Source organism: Heterodontus francisci, chromosome 15 (assembly GCF_036365525.1).
Source record: "Heterodontus francisci isolate sHetFra1 chromosome 15, sHetFra1.hap1, whole genome shotgun sequence".
Lineage (NCBI taxonomy): Eukaryota > Metazoa > Chordata > Chondrichthyes > Heterodontiformes > Heterodontidae > Heterodontus > Heterodontus francisci.
In genome coordinates, this window is record NC_090385.1 from 1,430,275 (window position 1) to 1,450,951 (window position 20,677).

The window sequence follows — 20,677 nt, forward strand, 5'->3', positions numbered from 1 at the left end:
CAATGTTGGTCTCTCGGCTTGCAGGAATTAAGAAAACTCAGAATAAAATGGAATGAATGTGTCATGTAGCCTTGATTGGGCTGTTGTGACCAGTGAAGGCTGCACTGTTGAGGCTTTTAACCTTGGGGTTCAATACAAAATGGACCCCTGGCTTGCCTATGATCCCTGAATAGCTTTAATAATGCCACATTCTCACAGGACCTTCAGGAAAACAACAGAGTTAAAAAGGAGCAGGAAGCAAATTTCTTGGTTTTGGAGATTAGTGAGGATCACAAAGAGCAATCCAAACATCTCTGAATCATAACACAATAATCCTATCAGGGCATTCAGGTGACAGAACAGTTTATAAATATATATATATATATATATATATATATATACACATATACACACACACTAATATATTAATATGAAAGGGAACCCAAAAATCTTCTAGTGGCATGTGAATAGTAAGCGGGTTGTAAGAGGCAGGGTAGATGCTATTAATGACAGTGGGTGATATATGCTTAGAGGCACAGGACAAGGCTAGAATAATTAATGAGTACTTTGTGTTGCTCTTTACTGAGGAAGAGGATGCTGACAAAATGTCAGTAGAAGCGGAGATAGATGGAATGAAAATTGATCAGGATGTACTGGATATGCTTAGAGTGGAGAAATCGCCTGGTCCAGATGGCTTGCATCCCAGGGTGCTAAGGGAGATGGGGGTGGAGATAGCAGAAGAGCTTGCCGTAATCTTCCAGTCCTCCATAGATACACAGGAAGTGCGAGAGGATTGAAGAGTGGCAAATGTGACCCCCTTATTGAAGAAAGAGTGCAAGTACATTCTTATTAACTAGAGGCTAGTCAGTGGTGGATAAGGTTTTAGAAACAATAATCGGGGAAAAAATCAACAAGGACTTGGAGAGGTTTGAGTTAATTAAGGAGAGCCAGCACGGATTTGTAAAAGGCAGATCATGTTTGACTAAACTAATTGAATTTTTTGACGAAGTAACAAGATTGATGAAGCGAATTTAATGGATGATGTTTATGGATTTTATGAAAGCGTTTGCCAAAGTACCACATAAAAGGGTGATTAACAAAGTTGAGGGTCAGTGTCAGCTTGGATAAAAAAATTGGCTTAAGGACAGAAAACAGTTCCCCTGGGGTCAGTGCTAGAACCACTGCTTTTTTGATATGTATGAATGACTTGGATCTTGTATCTTGCCAATGATACCAAACTTAGAGGAGGGGAAAGCAGTGAGGTTGATACCAGTTTACGGCAGCAGGACATAGACCAACAGAATGGGCAGACAATTGGAGTTTAAAACAGAGAAGTGTGAGATGATGTATTTTGGCAGAAGGGATAGGGAGAGGCAATATAGACAGAGCGACCTGGAAATTCAAGTGCTCAGATCTTTGAAGATAGCTAGACATATTGTGAGAGTAGATGCGAACATAGGAGCAGGAGTAGGCCATTCAGCCTGTCGAGCCTGCTCCACCATTCAATTAGCTCATGGCTGATCACCTACCTCAACACCACTGTCCTGCACTATCCCATATCCCTTGATGTCATTAGTATTCCGAAATCTATTGATTTCTGTCTTGAACATGTTCAATGATTGAGCTTCCACCGCCCTCTGGGGTAGAGAATTCCAAAGATTCACCACCCTCTGAAGAAATTCCTCCTCATCTCAGTTTTAAATGGCCTACCCCTTATTCTGAGACTATATCTCCTGGCTCTAGACTCACCAGCCAGGGGAAACGCCCTATCCACATACATCCTGTTTCAAACTGTAAGAACTTTGTAAATTTCAGTGAAATCACCTCTCATTTTTGGAAACTCTAGAGAATACAGGCCCAGTTTCCCCAATTCCCAGGGATTAGTCTGGTAAACTTCCATTGCACTCCCTCTACGGCAAGTATATCCTTCCTTAGATAAAGAGACCAAAACTGTACACAATACTCCAAGTGCGCTCTCAGCAAAGTTCTATACAATTGCAGCAAGACTTCTTTACTCCTGTACTCAAAACCCCTTGCAATAAATGCCAACAAACCATTTGCCTTCCTAATTGTTTGCTGCATCTGCTTGTTAGCTTTTAGTGACTGATGAACAAGGACACCCAGGTCACTTTGGACATCAACACTTCCCAACCTCTCACCATTTAAGAAATACTCTGTCTTTCTGTTTTTTCTACCAATGTGGATAACGTCACATGTATTCGCATTATATTCCATCTGCCATGTTCTTACCCATTCACTGAGCCTGTCCAAGTCCCCTTGAAGCCTCCTTGCATCCTCCTCACAACCTAGTTTTGTGTCACCAGCTAATTTGGAAATATTACATTTGGTCCCCACATCCAAATCATTTATATAGATTGTGAACAACTGTGGCCCCAGCCACTGATCCTTGTGGTACCCCACTAGTAACAGCCTGCCATCCTCAGAATGACCTCTTTATTCCTACTCTCTGTTTTCTGTCTGTTAGCCAATTATCGATCCATACCTGTATATTACCCCCAATTCCATGTGCTCTAATTTTGTTTACTAACCTCCTGTGTGGGACCTTATCAAAAGCCTTCTGAAAATCCAAATACACCACATCCACTGGTTCTCCTTTATCTATGCTACAAGTAACATCCTCAAAAAATTCCAACAGGTTTGTCGAACATGATTTCCCTTTCACAAATCCATGTTGACTCTGCCCAGTCATATTATTTTCTAAGTGTCCAGTTAATCACATCCCTTATAATAAATTCTAACATTTTCCCTACTACTGATATGAAACAAACAGGTCTGTAGTTCCCCATTTTCTCACTCCCTCCTTTCTTAAATAGTGGGGTTACATTTGCTACTTTCCAGTCTGCAGAAACCTTTCCAGAATCTATAGAATTTTGAAAGATAACCACCAATGCATCCACTATCTCTATAGCTACCTCAAAGCTTATGGGATTTTGGCTTTATAAATAGAGGTGTTGAGTACAAAAGCAGGTAAATTATGCTGAACCTTTACAAAGCTCTGGTAAGGCCACAGTTCTAGTGTATTGTGTACAAGATGTGAGGGTCCTTGAACGGGTGCAGAGGAGATTTACCAGAATGGTTCCAGATAAGAGACTTTAACTGCAAGCTTAGGTTGGAGAGGTTGGGGTTCTTCTCCTTGGAGCAAAGAGAATTGAGGGGAGATTAGTCACAATACAGTAGAGGAGGAATTCTTGGAGTGTATGCGGGATGGTTTTCTGGACCAATACGTTGTGGAACCAACTAGAGAACAGGCCATCCTAGACTGGGTATTGTGTAATGAGAGAGGAATAATTGACAATCTAGTGGTGCGAGACCCCTTTGGAATGAGCGACTATAATATGATAGAATTCTTCATCAAGATGGAGAGTGACGTAGTTGATTCTGAGACTAGGGTCCTGAATCTTAGGAAAGAAAACTATGAAGGTATGAGGCGCAAGTTGGCTATGATAGATTGGGAAACGTTACTTAAAGGGATGACGGTGGATAGGCAATGGCAAACATTTAAAGCGTGCATGGATAAACTGCAACAATCATTTATCCCTGTCTGGTGCAAAAGTAAAACGGGAAAGGTAGACAAACCATGGCTTACAAGGAAAATTAGAGATAGCATTAGATCCAAGGAAGAGGCATATAAATTTGCCAGAAAAAGCAACAGACCTGAGGATTGGGAGCAGTTTAGAATTCAGCAAAGGAGGACCAAGGGATTGATTAAGAAGGGGAAAATAGAGTATGAGAGCAAGCTTGCGGGGAACTTAAAAACTGACTGTAAAAGTTTCTATAGGTATGTAAAGAGAAAAAGATTGGTGAAGACAAATGTAGTTCCCTTACAGTCAGAAACACGGGGATTTATTATGAGGAACAAATAAATGGCTGACCAACTAAATGCATACTTTGGTTCTGTCTTCACAAAGGAGGACACAAATATCATACCAGAAATGTTGGGGAACACAGGGTTTAGTGAGAGAGAGGAACTGAAGGAAATCAGTATTAGTAGAGAAATGGTGTTGGGGAAATTGATGGGATTGAAGGCTGATAAATCCCCAGGGCCTGATGGTCTGCATCCCAGAGTACTTAAGGAAATGGCCCTAGAAATAGTGGATGCATTGGTGGTGATCTTCCAAGATTCTATAGACTCTGGAACAGTTCCTAAGGATTGGAGGGTAGCTAATGTAACCCCACTATTTAAAAAGGGAGGTAGAGAGAAAACAGGGAATTATAGACCAGTCAGCCTGACGTTGGTAGTGGGGAAAATTCTAGAGTCCATTATCAAAGATTTTGTAGCAGAGCACTTAGAGAACAGTGGTACCATTGGGCAGAGTCAGCATGGATTTACGAAAGGGAAATCATGCTTGACAAATCTACTAGAATTCTTCGAGGATGTGACTAGTAGGTTGATGAGGGGGAGCCAGTGGATGTGGTTTATCTGGATTTTCAGAAGGCTTTCGACAAAGTCCCACATAAGAGATTAGCGTGTAAAATTAAAGCGCGTGGGATTGGGGGTAGTATATTGCGATGGACAGAAAATTGGTTGGCAGACAGGAAACAGAGTAGGGATAAATGGGTCTTTTTCCGAATGGCAGGCAGTGACTAGTGGGGTACTGCAGGGATCGGTGCTAGGACCCCAGCTATTCACAATATATATTAATGATTTAGATAAGGGAACTAAATGTAATATCTCCAAATTTGCAGATGACACAAACTGGGTGGGAGGGTAAGTTGTGAAGCGGATGCAGAGAGGCTTCAGGGTGATTTGGACAAGTTGAGTGAGTGAGCAAATGCATGGCAGATGCAGTATAGTGTGGATAAATGTGAGGTTATCCACTTTGGTAGCAAAAACAGGAAGGCAGATTATTATCTGAACGGCTATAAACTGTGAGAGGGAAATATTCAACGAGACCTGGGTGTTCTCTTACACCAATTGCTGAAGGTAAGCATGCAGGTCCAACAGGCGGTAAAAAAGGCAAATGGTATGTTGGCCTTCATAGCGAGAGGATTTGAGTTCAGGAGCAGGGATGTCTTGCTGCAATTATACGAGGCCTTGGTGAGGCCACACCTGGAATATTGTGTGCAGTTTTGGTCTCCTTATCTGAGGAAGGATGTTCTTGCTATAGAGGGAGTGCAGCGAAGGTTTACCAGACTGATTCCTGGGATGGTGGGACTGACGTATGAGGAGAGATTGAGTCGGTTAGGATTATATTTGCTGGAGTTCAGAAGAGTGAGGGGGGATCTCATAGAAACCTATAAAATTCTAACAGGACTTGACAGGGTAGATGCAGGAAGGATATTTCCGATGGTGGGGGAGTCCAGAACCAGGGGTCATAGTCTCAGGATACGGGTTCACCCAAAGAGTGGTGAGCCTGTGGAATTTGCTACCACAGAAAGCAGTTGAGACCAAAACATTGTATGTTTTCAAGGAGTTAGATATAGCTCTTGGGGTCTAAAGGGATCAAAGGGTATGGGGCGAAAGCGGGAACAGGTTACTGAGTTGAATGATCAGCCATGATCATAATGAATGATGGAGCAGGCTGGAAGGGCCGAATGGCCTACTCTTATTTTCTATGTTTTCTATGTGAAAGAGGTGTACAAGATTATGACAGGTTTAGATAAGGTAGACAAAGAATAGCTGTTCCCATTAGCTGATGGTACAAGGACAAAAGGACACAGATTTAAGGGTTTGGGCAAGAGATGCAGGAGGTTGTGAGGAAGAATTTTTTTTATACAGCAGCTGGTAATGATCTGCAACTTGCTGCCTACGAGCTATTTTTCAAAGCTTTGTTTCAGGTGAGGGAAGGTTAGGGGAGAGGAGAATGAGGGTGGTGGAAACAGACAATGAATGATGTCAAAAGGAAATTGGATGGACCCTTGAGAGAAATAATCTTACAGGGCCACATGGATAGAGCGGGGCAAGTGGGACTGACTGGTTTGTTGTTGAGTGCTGGCATGGACACAATGGGCTGAATGTCCACCTCCTGTACCTTAATGACTGACTGCAGCAAATTTGCAATATTTATTTAGTCAGTGGTGTAATTGTGGCCATCAACAAGGCTTGCAATAACATTGAGATCACTGAGACTCTTGATGTGCTGACACACGATGTGATAGTTTTGATGCCCATTATAATTTGATGTACGAAATATTTGCATCCCTTTCTTGCACAGACTGCCGCACTGAGAGCTGTGGGTAATATCGTAACTGGCACTGATGAGCAGACACAAATCATATTGAACTGTGACGTACTCTCCCACTTCCCAAATCTACTCACCCACCCAAAGGAGAAGATCAACAAGGTAACTTAAACCTCATCTTTATTTTGTAGATGCACTGGCGGCCCGCGGTGCCCTTCCCCCGCCCGGCACTGGCGGCCCGCGGTGCCCTTCCCCCGCCCGGCACTGGCGGCCCGCGGTGCCCTTCCCCCGCCCGGCACTGGCGGCCCGCGGTGCCCTTCCCCCGCCCGGCACTGGCGGCCCGCGGTGCCCTTCCCCCGCCTGGCACTGGCGGCCCGCGGTGCCCTTCCCCCGCCCGGCACTGGCGGCCCGCGGTGCCCTTCCCCCGCCCGGCACTGGCGGCCCGCGGTGCCCTTCCCCCGCCCGGCACTGGCGGCCCGCGGTGCCCTTCCCCCGCCCGGCACTGGCGGCCCGCGGTGCCCTTCCCCCGCCCGGCACTGGCGGCCCGCGGTGCCCTTCCCCCGCCCGGCACTGGCGGCCCGCGGTGCCCTTCCCCCGCCCGGCACTGGCGGCCCGCGGTGCCCTTCCCCCGCCCGGCACTGGCGGCCCGCGGTGCCCTTCCCCCGCCCGGCACTGGCGGCCCGCGGTGCCCCTGATCCTGTTGTGACTGGTGATTCTACTGCAGACCGTTATCTAACTTGCATCTAATATTCAAACACATTCACTTTCTGGCTGAAATTTCTGGATCGGGAGCAGGAACTGGGACAACTATTTCTCCCCCTATTTCTCCGATGATAGCTGAACAGCCATGGTGTTAACCTGGTTGAAATTGGCTCACTCAGCTCACAGTTCGCATCAAATATTTGATTGAAAGTTAGTTTTTCATTAAACTAAAGGCTAAGTAAGCGACCAAAATTTTACCGAGCCTTTGAATTTCTGATTTTCATTTAATATCTATCAATTCTTCTGGCACTGATGGACAATATTTAGTGTAACGTGATCCAAGGCCTACAGACTGTAAATTGTGGTAATGTTCTGTGCAGGAGGCCGTGTGGTTCCTTTCAAATGTCACTGCTGGAAACCAGCAGCAGGTGCAATCTGTCATAGACGCTGGGCTCATTCCCATGATCGTCCATCATCTCACCAAAGTAAGTACACTTTCAGCTCTGTGTTACCTGCATCAACTATGCTTTTATTTTTTATTAAACATTTGGCATCCTTGGTATTAACATTCCTCCATTATGGGGCTGTTAACATAAGAAATAGGAGCAGGAGTCGACCATATGGCCCATCGAGCCTGCTTCATCATTCAATACAATCATGGCTGTTCTTGGGTTTCAACTCAACTTTCCTAGCCGCGCCTCATATCCCTTTGTTCCCTGAGAGACCAGAAATCTGCTCATCCTGCATGTACCAGCTTGAAAAGCACCTGATTAGTGATACCAGTGATGGCCAGCAGTACTCCGGTATACTATCATTCCATAGTCAGGCAAACAATTCTCCGCTCATGCATGTCTGCAGGCACGACTCTCTGCTCTGAAGGAGCAGCGCTGAGGGGGCGCTGCACTGTCAACGGGGCAGCGCTGAGGGGGCGCTGCACTGTCAACGGGGCAGCGCTGAGGGGGCGCTGCACTGTCAACGGGGCAGCGCTGAGGGGGCGCTGCACTGTCAACGGGGCAGCGCTGAGGGGGCATTGCCCCATTGGCTGAGCACTGAGCCCTGTCAGAATGACAGTTAATCTGCCTGGTCAAGTAGATGTTAAAGATCCGATGACATCACTTGAACTCTGTGTTTTTTTCAGTGTCTGGAATATTCTTCCCTCACCAATAGCTTCAAAAACAGATTAAATCTGTTTATGGGATCCCACTGTGCAGAGTTGGCAGCCATGTTTGCATAACAGTGACTTCACTTCAAAAGTAGTTCATTGTTAAGTGCTTTGTTTGTCCTAATTCTGTCTATAATTAAAAGTATTTCTTTTCTAGGTTCTGTTCAGTCTTATTTATCCTGTTTTAAGTTAAATGTAGTGAAGAATTAGCTTGATTTAATTTAATCGTTGGTCACTTTCCAGCTAAAGTGCGTCTGGAGTTAACCTCGAGCAATCTGTGTGTAGGGTAATTATAACTATTTGTTGTGAGTTTTCTGTTTAAATATTCAATAACTAACGACTAATTATTAAATTGTTGTCTTTCCTTCCAGGGAGATTTTGGGACTCAAAAGGAAGCGGCATGGGCCATCAGTAACCTGACTATCAGCGGGAGAAAGGAACAGGTAACCGCACCTTTTAGCAACATTGAAGCACCAAATCATTCAGAGGCCAGTGTATGTGATGGCACATCATCTGGCCATTCTCATGGATTTCATTTTCCTAAACGTATACCTCCCACAATAGTACAAAAATTACATTTCCACAATATTCCATGAGAAAAGAAAGTCATAGAAAATTTATTACGTGTTTTTAATCTGGTAATAATGTGTGATTGTCACGCAGAGAGCACACTGCACTTCTGATCTGGAAATATTTTAATTTTGGATAGAGTAATGGGAGTTTGAACACCATTAGGTAGCATTTACCATTTTGCTTTAGAACCATGGAAAAATTTCGGCACAGGAGACCATTTAGCCCATCGTGTCTGCACCGGCTGAGAAAACTAGTCATCCAATCTAATCCCACCTTCCAGCACCTGGTCTGTAGCTTTGCAGGTTACAGCACTTCAGGTGCATGTCCAGGTACCTTTTAAAAGAATTGAGGGTTTCTGCCTCCACCACTGATCCGGACAGTGAATTCCAGACACCCACCACCCTCTGGGTGAAAAGATTTTTCCTCATGTCCCCTCTAATCCTTCCACCAATCACCTTAAATCTGTGCCCCCTGGTAATTGACCTCTTCGCTAGGGGAAATAGGTCCTTCCTATCTACCCTGTCTAGGCCCCTCATAATTTTGTACACCTCAATTAAGTCACCCCTCAGCCTCCTCTTTCCCTGTCTAATTGTTTGTCCCATAAAATATAGCAGCCTCTTGATATGGAAGTGCTTTCTGTTTTTCATGCTTTGAAGCTGTGGGTTACTGTAACATCTTAAAATGTGGTACATCAGATTGCAAAAGCTATTGCCTTACTATCGTAAGCAATTATGATGTGAAAGCAAAATATTTTGACTATTCTGGGAATCTGTTCACTAATGGCAAACTGAATATTTCTTGGGTTCTTACTATTTGTCTGGTAGGGCGCAGCCGTACAATCCTGATCTCGGGTATACACCGATGTTGCCTGGTATGGAGGGCGCTAGCTATGAAGAGAGGTTGAGCAGATTAGGATTATTTTCATTAGAAAGACGGAGGTTGAGGGGGGACCTGATTGAGGTGTACAAAATCATGATAGGTATAGACAGGATGGATAGCAAGAAGCTTTTTCCCAGAGTGGGGGATTCAATTACTAGGGGTCACGAGTTCAAAGTGAGAGGGGTAAAGTTTAGGGGGGATATGCGTGGAAAGTTCTTTACGCAGAGGGTGGTGGGTGCCTGGAACGCGTTGCCAGCGGAGGTGGTAGACGCGGGCATGATAGCGTCTTTTAAGATGTATCTAGACAGATACATGAATGGGCAGGAAGCAAAGAGATACAGACCCTTAGAAAATAGGCGACATGTTTAGATAGAGGATCTGGATCGGCGCAGGCTTGGAGGGCCGAAGGGCCTGTTCCTGTGCTGTAATTTTCTTTGTTCTTTGTTCTAAGTAAAAACTGGAGGGAAAGTTACCTCTGACGATTCTCTGACATCTCCATTGGCCAGTTAGAACGGCCATGGCTCACTCTACCTGCTCAGAGGCTGTTTAAGATCCCCTGGAAGCCAGAGCTGGAAGTTCTCTGCATGTTGATGCCTCCCATTCAACATCACCACACACCAATAGATTGGTCACTCATGTCATTGCTGATTGTTAGACTCAGTCACTGCTGCATTCCCCACAAAGTTGATTGCACTTCAAGGAATCTTTGGGCTCCTTGTCTCGAGAGGCAATGTGTAAGCACCTAGAGGCAGTCAGTGGTTTAGAGGTCTGCTTTAGGTAGGGAAAAAGAACCCGACCGAACCACAGCAGGCCCGAGCCCGACCCAGCCCGAGTCCCTCTGATTTTGCCCGGAGCCCAACCTGACCTGAACCCGACCATCCCTTTACTTACGTTCCTGACATCGTACCTGTAAGAAGCTGTGCAGGCTGAGTTTCGTCCCGGACTCCCAGCTCAGGTAAGTTTTATTTATTTTTAATATTTACCAGCAGAACACTTACCGTGTGTGTTTGGCCCGACCCAACCCGACTCGATCTGGACTCAGCCCGACCCGAGCCTGAAAGCCGGCCCCGGAAGATGGGCCTGACCAGACCCGAACCTGACATATGTTGGGTCCCATCGGGTTCGGGTTGGGCAGCAGGCCTCTACAGTGGTTTGTGGAGCAGCGCCTGGAGTGGCTATTAAGGCCAATTCTAGAGTGACAGACTCTTCCACAGGCGCCGCAGATAAAATTGGTTGTCGGGGCTGTTGAACAGTTGGCTTTCTTAAAATTCTGTCTCTTTTCCTGCCAACTGCTAAGTCTCTTCGACTCGTCTCTCTTTAGCCCCGTCTTTATCGCTGTCGGACAGCTCTGGCGATCGCTGGCAACTGACTCCCACGACTTGTGGTCAGTGTCGCAGGACTTCATGTCGCGTTTGTAGACGTCTTTAAAGTGGAGACATGGGCGGCCGGTGGGTCTGATACCAGTGACGAGCTCACTGTACAATGCGTCCTTGGGGATCCTGCCATCTTAGAGTCATAGAGTCGTACGGCATAGAAACAGGCCTTGTCTGTGTTAAATTCAATTTGCCAATCCCTTGCCCACTTTCCCAGTTTACCTATATCCTGTTGTAACCTTAGACAACCTTCTTCACTGTCCACTATACCACCAATTTTGGTGTCATCTACAAACTTACTAATCATGCCCCCTACATTCACATCCAAGCCATTAATATATATGACAAACAACAGAGAGCCCATCACCGATCCCTGCGGCACACCACTGGTCACCGGCCTCCAATCTGTAACACAGACAAGTGCGAAGTGATGCATTTTGGGAAGTTAAACCAGGGCAGGACATATACAGTGAATGGCAGGGCCCTGGGGAGTGTTGTTGAGCAAAGAGACCTTGGGTGCAAGTACATAGTTCCCTGAATGTGGCAACACAGGTAGACAGGGTGGTGAAGAAGGTGTATGGCATGCTTACCTTCATCGGCCGAGGCATTGAGTACAAGAGTTGGGACGTCATGTTACAGTTGTACATAACGTTGGTTAGGCCGCATTTGGAGTACTGTGTGCAGTTCTGGTCGCCGCACTACAGGAAAGATGTGATTAAGCTAGAGAAGGTGCAGAAAAGATTCACAAGGATGTTGCCTGGTTTGGAGGGCTTGAGTTATAAAGCGAGATTGGATAGGCTGGGTCTGTTTTCCCTGGAGCGAAGGAGGCTGAGAGGGGACATGATAGAGGTATATCAAATTATGAGAGGCATAGATAGGGTAGATAGCCAGAGTCTGTTTCCCATGGTAGGGGAGACTAAAACTAGAGGGCATAGATTTAAGGTGAGAGGGAGGAAGTTTAAAGGGGATCAAAGGGGTAAATTTTTCACACAAAGAATAGTGGGTATCTGGAATGAGTTGGCAGAGGAGGTGGTGGAGGCAGGAACAGTAGCAACATTTAAGAGGCATTTGGACAGGTAACTGAATGAGCAAGGCATAGAGGGATATGGAATTAATGCAGGCAGGTGGGATTAGTATAGATAGGCATTATGGTCGGCATGGACACGGTGGCCGAAGGGCCTGTTTCTGTGCTGTATGACTCTGACTCTAAATTCCATTTGCCAATCCCTTGCCCACTTTCCCAGCTGATCTATATCCTGTAGACAACCTTCTTCACTGTCCACTATACCACCAATTTTGGTGTCATATGCAAACTTACTAATCATTCCCCCTACATTCGCATCCAAGTCATTAATATATATGACAAACAACAGAGGGCCCAGCACCGATCCCTGCGGCACACCACTGGTCACCGGCTTCCAATCTGAAAAACAACCCTCTACTACCACCCTCTGCCTCCTATCACCAAGCCATTTTTTGTATCCAATTGGCCAGCTCACCCTGGATCCATGTGTTCGAACCTTCTGGACCAGCCTACCATGCGGGACCTTGTCAAAGGCCTTGCTAAAGTCCATGTAGACAACGTCCACCGCCCTGCCCTCGTCAATCCTCTTGGTCACCTCAAAAAACGCAATCAAATTCGTGAGACATGATTTCCCACACACAAAGCCATGCTGACTGTCCTAATCAGACCTTGCCTTTCCAAATGCATATAAATCCTGTCTCTCAGAATCCCTTCCAATAACTTTCCCACCACTGATGTAAGGCTCACCGGCCTGTAGTTCCCTGGTTTATCCCTGCTGCCCTTCTTAAATAAAGGCATTAGCTATCCTCCAGTCTTCCGATACCTCGCCCGTGGCTAACGATGATACAGAAATCTCTGCCAGGGCCCCAGCAATCTCCTCCCTTGCTTCCCATAGCATCCTAGGATACACTGGTCAGGCCCTGGGGATTTATCCACTTTAATGCGGTTCAAAACCTCCAACACCACCTCCTTTGATCTTGTGTGGAGGAAAATTCCTTCCTCTGAAGACTTGAACGCATGTGAGAGCAGCAGTGAGATGATGATCCCCAACAGTGTAGGTGCGAGAACACAGCCCTGTTTCACGCCACTCAGGATAGGAAAGGGGTCTGATGAGGCGCCGCTATGCTGAATTGTGCCTTTCATATTGTCATGGAATGACGTGATGATGCTTAGTAGCTTTGGTGGACATCCGATCTTTTCTAGTAGTCTGAAGAGACCACGTCTGCTGACGAGATCAAAGGCTTTGGTGAGATCAATGAAAGCAATGTAGAGGGGCATCTGTTGTTTGCAGCATTTCTCCTGTAGCTGGCGAAGGGAGAACAGCATGTCAATGGTGGATTTCTCTGCTCGAAAGCCGCACTGTGCCTCAGGGTAGACACGCTCAGCCAGCTTCTGGAGTCTGTTTAAAACCACTCGAGTGGAGACTTTCCCCACTATGCTGAGCAGGAAGATTCCACGGTAGTTGTTGCAGTCACCGCGGTCACCCTTGTTCTTATAGAGGGTGATGATATTGGTACTGCTCCCTCATCCCAGCACAGGCAAAGCAGTTCATGGAGTGCAGAGTATAGCAGGCTTGGCACTTTTGATTATTTCAGGGGTAATGCCGTTCTTTCCAGGGGATTTTCCACTGGCTAGAGAATCGATGGCATTACTGAGTTCCGATTTGGTTGGCTGCTCGTCCAGCTCATCCATGACTGGCAGAGACTGGGCTGCATTGAGGGCGGTATCAGTGACATTTTCCCTGGAGTACAGTTCTAGGTCGTGCTCCACCCAGCAGTCCATTTGCTTGCGTTGGTCAGTGATCGTTTCCCCTGATTTAGACTTGAAGGGGGGGCGATCTTCTTGATGTTTGGCCCAAAAACTCTCTTAATGCCATCATACATTCCTCTGATGTTTCCAGTGTCGGAGGCCATCTGAATACGGCTGCATAGGTGTTGCCAGTAGTCATTTGCGCAGTGCCTGGCTGTTCTTTGTGCAGCACTTCTGGCTACTTTAAGTGCTGCGGATGTTAACTTGCTGGGGGCTTTCTTGTAGTCCAGCAGTGCAATGCGCTTAGCGGCTATGACAGGTTCCATCTCTTCCAAGTGAGATTGAAACCAGTCTACATTCTGCTTCTCACGTTTGCCAAAGGTGGTCATTGCTGAGTCATAGATGGCGTCTCTGATGTGGGCCCACTTGGTCTGTGCATCCCCTGCAGGAGTGTTTTGAAGGGCTTTTTCAATTGAATTAAGAAACTTATGTAACAGCTGTGGGTAAGAAATTCTGTTAGTGTTGATGTGCAGGCGGCCCTTCTGCTTGGAGTGATGCAGCTTCTTTGGTTTGAGTCTAACTTTGCTGCACACCAGGGAGTGGTCGGTGTCGCAGTCCGCACTGTGGAATCTGCATGTGGTTTGAACATTGTTTATAGAGACTCGCCTTGTGACGATGAGGTCCAGCTGGTACCAACGACGTGATCTTGGGTGCCTCCATGAAACCTGGTGACAGGGTTTAGTTTGAAAGAACGAGTTGGTGATGCAGAGGTTATGATAGGTACACAACTCCAGCAGTCTCTGTCCATTCTCGTTCATCCTTCCAACGCCATAGCGCCCGAGGCAGGAGGGCCATGAGTCATGGTCGGCCCCAACCCTGGAATTAAAGTCCCCCAGCAGGAACAGATGTTCGGTATTCGGAATGCTACTAATGATATTATGGAGTTCCTTGTAGAACGGGTCTTTAACTTCAGATGGGGAGCAGAGTGTTGGAGCATAGATGCTGAGTAGGTGTACTGGACCAGAGACGGTGAGCAGTCGGATGGACAGTATGGGAAGGGGGTGCGAGAGAAGGGGTTGTAATTGCTTGCATGTGGAGCCATCCACATGTGGACCCTCCCCGATCCGAGAACAGGAAGGCCATGCACTCATCGTCGCCCCAGTCCGGTTCCAGCTCTGGCCGTTGGTGACGCTGATCCTGAAGGCTGCGGCCCAGTGGCACCAAGTAAGCTCCAGGCCACGGGAGCTGGGCTCCTGGCTCCACCTCCCCGCTCGCTGTAATAGAGACCAGGCATCTCCACTGGAGATGAAGTGGCATGATTCCCTGGCTGTCCAGTTCCTCCCGTGTCTGCCGCTGCCGGGTCGGTTGGAGTTGGAAACTGAGGAGCTCGTGCAGCCGCGAGGCAAGTACACCTTTCTCTCTCTGACTATAGACTTCAAGGAATAATGCATTGTATGTGGGACATCCTGAGAGAGAGAGAGAGAGAGAGATACAGCACTGAAATAGGCCCTACAGCCCACCAATCTGTGCTGACCATCAACCACCCATTTATACTAATCCTACATTAATTCCATATTCCCTACCACATCCCCACCTTCCCTCAATTCTCCTACCACCTACCTACACTAGGAGCAATTTACAATGGCCAATTTACCTATCAACCTGCAAGTCTTTGGCTGTGGGAGGAAACGGGAGCACCCGGCAGAAACCCACGTGGTCACAGGGAAAACCTGCAAACTCCACATATGCAGTACCCAGAACCGAACCCGGGTCACCAAGTCACTGTATTAATGCAAGTTTATTCAAAGCAAATTCAATTTAAGTTGTAAAAATTGTCCAAGTATGCAAATGTGTCGATATCTCTTATTTTAAGAGAGTTTTTATTCATTGCTTTTCAGGTTGAATACCTCGTGCAGCAGAATGTTATCCCTCCTTTCTGTAAATTGCTTGGAGTAAAAGATCCTCAGGTCATTCAGGTGGTTCTTGATGGTCTGAATAACATTTTGAAGGTGGCTGGTTCTGATACAAATACACTGGTTGAAATGATAGAGGAATGTGGAGGTAAGTGAAGTGCTTTTAATGTCACTCCCTGAAGATCAGACTGTTTGTATCTCTGGTTTGAAATATTTAACACCTCTTAAACTTCCCAGGACTTGAAAAAATTGAAGCCCTGCAGCAGCACGAGAATGAAGACATCTACAAACTAGCCTATGAGATTATTGACCACTACTTCTGTGGAGAGGAGGTGAGAATGTTTCAACATGAACCTATTGTAGCATCTGTGGAGAGGTTATACTTGTTATAATTGCTAATTCTGAAGTTACTATTTCAGTAAAACCCTAAAGGTCATTGTGGTGTATACTGAGAGGAAACGATGTGGAGAAGCTTGGTATGCTGGGTTCAGATTCTTTTCTTGGTCACAGGCATTTTAAACTAATGAAGTGCTGTCGTCAGTTTAGGTTTCCTGTTGCATGTTTAGCTGATTCAAAGTCAATTTTCCAAACTACTGACTGTGGGATGTTTGAAACAGCATTTGTCTTGATACTTCCTAAATAAAGAATAGGTTTCAGCTACCACAGGGTAACGTATGCTGGTCACTTAGCAATCACTATTACATCATCATAGAACTGTGCAGCACAGAAGGAGGCCATTCGGCCCGTTGTGCTTGTGTTGAAACTCTTTGGTAGAGCTCACCAATTAGACCCACTCCCCCTGCTCTGTCCCCAAAGCCCTGCACATTTTTCTCGAAGTATTTATCCAGTTCTCTCTTGGATGTTCCACTGAATCTGTTTCTACCACCCTTTCAGGCCGTGTATTCCATATCATAACAATCCCTCTTATCCTACTCTGAAACTTGCTGCCACTGTGGGTTGAGTTGAGCAACAATTCAATTTCTCATTATCGACAGTTGGTAACAGGCTGTTAAAACTAATGTTGAGGAAAGGTTTGTGAAATTGTAGAATACTTTTTAAAGAATGTAGTTATGATTTCACTACATATGAAATCCTTTGCAATTGAGTAAAATGTCAAAGCAATGAATCACAAACCACGTGTACTGAACTGATGAGTGTTCTGCTGTGTCAGTTTGATCAGTGATAACCAGAATTTATTCTGTGTGACTTGATTACAATTCTGTTTACCGTGCAAGTGTGAGAGCGCGAGAGGATGTGGAGTGTGTGATGCGATTACAGTTCACTCGGTATTTGCTGTTTTTCTGCCCTGACAGATTGATGAAGATCCCTGCCTTATTCCTGAAACCACACCTGAAGGAACTTTCAACTTTGACCCTTCTACAGACCTTCAGTCAAAGGAGTTTAATTTTTAAATACGCACTCACTGTGAAGGTATAATATACAGAGAGTGATTGGTCATCTATTGATCAATGTGTTTGTAAAAAGCAACATCAGAGTTAGAATACAGGCTTGCAAAAAAACAAGTGCAGCGGTGTGCACACCAGACTGATCTTCCAATCACAAAGAACAAAGCTGCTTTTACATCACTGCTAACTAGCAGGATCATCTTCGTTGCTTCCCTCCACTAACTTCTGTCATGCAATGACTGTGGCGCACCCAGAGACGTGGTACTGAAACCTATATCCTGTTCGAACAATCAGTTGGACTGTACCTCTGTCTTTGGAGATGAGCAGTGAAGAAAATTTACAATCCTCTTATCATTTCTGTTTTCCTGTAAGTTTATTGTAGTGGCAGCTGCTGCCTTTGCTGTATAGCTCCTGTGTCTTAACCCAGCTCCCAATTACTGAGACTACTTAAAGTACCATGAAAAAAGCCTAATATTACAAACCTGGTTTTGTGAGTTTTATACGTAATCATAGGAGGCTTAAAATACTCGAGGAAGGATAGATTTAATGCGACGGTATCACAACACACAGCATTTTCTATGACCACTATACTATTAGTTTGAATGTGGTTCTATGGAAGTTCTCAGACAAAACTGTGCAAAGTTGGTGCTTTATTTTGCAAGAATTACCTGAGACTGTACCTCTGAGCATCCATGTAACTCTCAATTATATTTGCTTCTTGAGATGCCTAACAAAATTATGGAATTAATACTGTCACTTTTGGAAACTGTTTTCAAGACAGCAAAAATGTCAGTGAAAAGCATTAATATTCAGATGTGAAGGATGTCAGCTCCCAGGAGTTCTGCACCTTTAACCTACCGCCTAAATAAGACTCCCTTCGTAAGAGATTTTGCAACTGACTGAAGTGCACTATGGAATTTATAAGTATCTTTCGCTGCTGGTGTACATTTTAGCAAGATGAAAATCAGCATCACTGAAAATGCTTCACAGCCATTTTAAGCTTTGATGTGTTACTGCATGAAACTGGTGTATATATAGAGTTACTCACATTCAGTGAGATGCTTCAATTCACTTTAATAATTAAAGGATCATTGATTTTTAACTGCAAAACCAGGGCTTTAAATACTGCTATATACGTATGGTTTAGAAAATACAATTAATGTGATTGGATTTTCGTATTTCCATATGACATTAAGGGAAGCAGTTTAAAATTCAGCTTATGTTTTGCTTAGTAATATAAAAGGTTTTCAGTAAACAAGTAATTAAAAGTATTGCTGCAGTTTGCCACTTCTATTCAGATACTTTAAGTCTTTTATTTGAAAAGCATACTTCTGTTCTGGTTACAAATGTTTGCGTGCACTCAAGCTCGCATACACACTGTCACTCGCAGGCATGCGCTTACTCACACCGCACGCACTCATACACACTCATTCAATGCGTGCACAAGTGCTCACACACCATGCACGTACTCGCTGTCTCACTCACACCCCATACACAGAATGCACGCACACACACATAAACCAGCAGATACACAGGAGCCACATTTACCCTATGGGCAACAGATTTAAGTTCACAGCTCAGCAGCAGCTAATGTTTTTATCTTCCCAGTATTCACCCTGTAGATGTTCTGATCTTCGTCGTGGGGATCAGGAATCAAGATGCTAATGCTAGTCCTTGCTCGTGGTTTGGATGTTTAATATTGGCAAGAACAGGGGGAGAAGGCGAAATGTAAGAAGCTTGAGGATGGGCCTGAAGCAACTACTTGATAAGTGACATTTGGGAGAGGGTTGTTAACACAGGTTTATTGAACTGGCATAAAAACAGAATCTGCTGGAAACACTGAGCAAGTCAGACAGCATCTGACTGAAGGTCATCAAACTGAAACATTAATCCTACCATCCTCTCTCCACCGATGCTGTCAGACCTGCTGAGTATTTCCAGCATCCACAGTATTTTGCATTTTGTTTTGATATTTATTTGGCAATTTTGGGGATTTACATGTTTAATTTACAGCTAACTCACCAGAACCTGCACACTTATTCAATGTTGGTTTGTGGTGCCTGTAATTTAGTGGTTTGGCAGGGGATTTACAAATCAGAAATTCACAGTGATGCAGTTTTAACAATCTCACATCTCTGAGCTACATTTGGTTTGAATGTTAAATTTCTGCAGAACGTTTAACACCTAGACATTTTCAAAATGTTATAACCCAAATTGAACTGGTCGTGGCTGAAAGCCCTGCCCTATCCAAGTTAGACCAGAGCCCTTGCTTTTCAGAATAGATAGACACCAAAAAACATCTAAAGTGAGAGACGGTCTGTACATTGGACTTATACATTCAATTGACCAGATTAGTGAAGTAACTTTTTATTGATCAGACTATGTGAATCCAACTTCAGTGTGTGCAGTTAGTAATCGTTTACCTGATGTTTTCCTGAATGCCTTTGGCTAAGGTTGTTCTGGTAGGAATGAGTAGTAACTGGGAAGCAGGCTGATCATGGTTTTGCATTCTTGCCTTTTACCCTCTGGGATTTGGGTTCAAAACCAGAGCGGATGAAATTCTCTTGTCTCCAAGCTAATTGTGAAAAGTGCAACTATATAGCACATAACATCGTGGCTAATGAAAACGTCACACTATTGTAGCAGTGAACTTCTGAGATGGGATTTAAGTGGGAGATTTACTCTGTATCTAACTCCGTGATGTACCTGCCCTGGGAGTGTTTGATGGGACAGTGTAGAGGGAGCTTTACTCTGTATCTCACCCTGTGTTGTACCTGCCCTGGGAGTGTCTGATGAGACAGTGGGTACCCACAATTGGAAATATTCGTTCCGATACTAAAATTTCCCATCTTCATGAAGATAATTCATTGAGGGTGAGGAAAGAACTCGCATAAAAAGGGACTTTGGAGTTAAGTGTGATTGAGAGATGGGACAATTGTGGGTTTCTTGCTACAGGTGGCTTATTAGATTTTGCTGATGTTTGGTCTTGCATTTCTATGAAAAAAATCAGTGCCAAATTACAGATCATTGAAAATAAAATTGCTCAAACTTGTTTTATAGTCATTGACTTTTCTCGTTCTTCCAATGATCTCTTAATGAAATAATTTATTGCTTTTGTCAAATATGTAAAGGCTTGTCCAGCTTGTGTGAAGCTGAGTGAGTTAAAGTATTACAGCGATTCTTGTGTTTGAAATGCTGAGAAGCATCTGAGCTGGAGTCACTGAACTTTACGTTAAAGCCCAAGATCACTGCATCGCCCTTAAAACAAGCTCCAGGGACCAGTGTAAGAAGTCCATTGCTGTACCGACACTGGGTCTGAGACTGAGTGTTTCCTCACTTTACTTACAAAGGCAGAGCCTTGTTGCTGGGAATTCAGAGGGTTGCAATAAAACGGGAGGTTTATTAAACTTAAATTTACAGACACTAAAAATGCATTAACTCACCCACAGGAGTTAATTCAAAAAATATTTCTAGGGCCTTGTATGTACAGGGGTCCAGGCGGCCTTTAAGAACAAAGAACAGTACAGCACAGGAACAGACCATTCGGCCCTCCAATCCTGCGCCGATCTTGATGCCTGTCTAAACTAAAACCTTCTGCACTGCCGGGGACCGTATCCCTCTATTCCCATCCTATTCATGTATTTGTCAAGATGCCTCTTAAACGTCGCTATCGTACCTGCTTTCACCACCTCTCCCGGCAGCAAGTTCCATGCACTCACCACCCTCTGTGTAAAGAACTTGCCTCGCACATCCCCTCTAAACTTTGTCCCTAGT

General features: G+C 45.0%; 1 protein-coding gene across 5 annotated transcripts in view; it reads left to right on the top strand.

Annotated features, from left to right (window-relative positions):
• Window positions 1-19,955, top strand: part of LOC137377460 (importin subunit alpha-4-like) — a 125,567-nt gene extending 105,612 nt beyond the window's left edge. For all 5 annotated transcript variants that reach the window (XM_068047053.1, XM_068047055.1, XM_068047054.1 and 2 more), the window contains 6 exons: window positions 6,156-6,284; window positions 7,205-7,309; window positions 8,358-8,429; window positions 15,483-15,645; window positions 15,735-15,829; window positions 16,811-19,955. In XM_068047053.1, coding sequence (XP_067903154.1) covers window positions 6,156-6,284; window positions 7,205-7,309; window positions 8,358-8,429; window positions 15,483-15,645; window positions 15,735-15,829; window positions 16,811-16,909 — 663 coding nt within the window. In that variant the 3' untranslated portion in view covers window positions 16,910-19,955. The remainder of the gene's footprint in view (window positions 1-6,155; window positions 6,285-7,204; window positions 7,310-8,357; window positions 8,430-15,482; window positions 15,646-15,734; window positions 15,830-16,810) is intronic.
• Window positions 19,956-20,677: the final 722 nt, after the last annotated feature.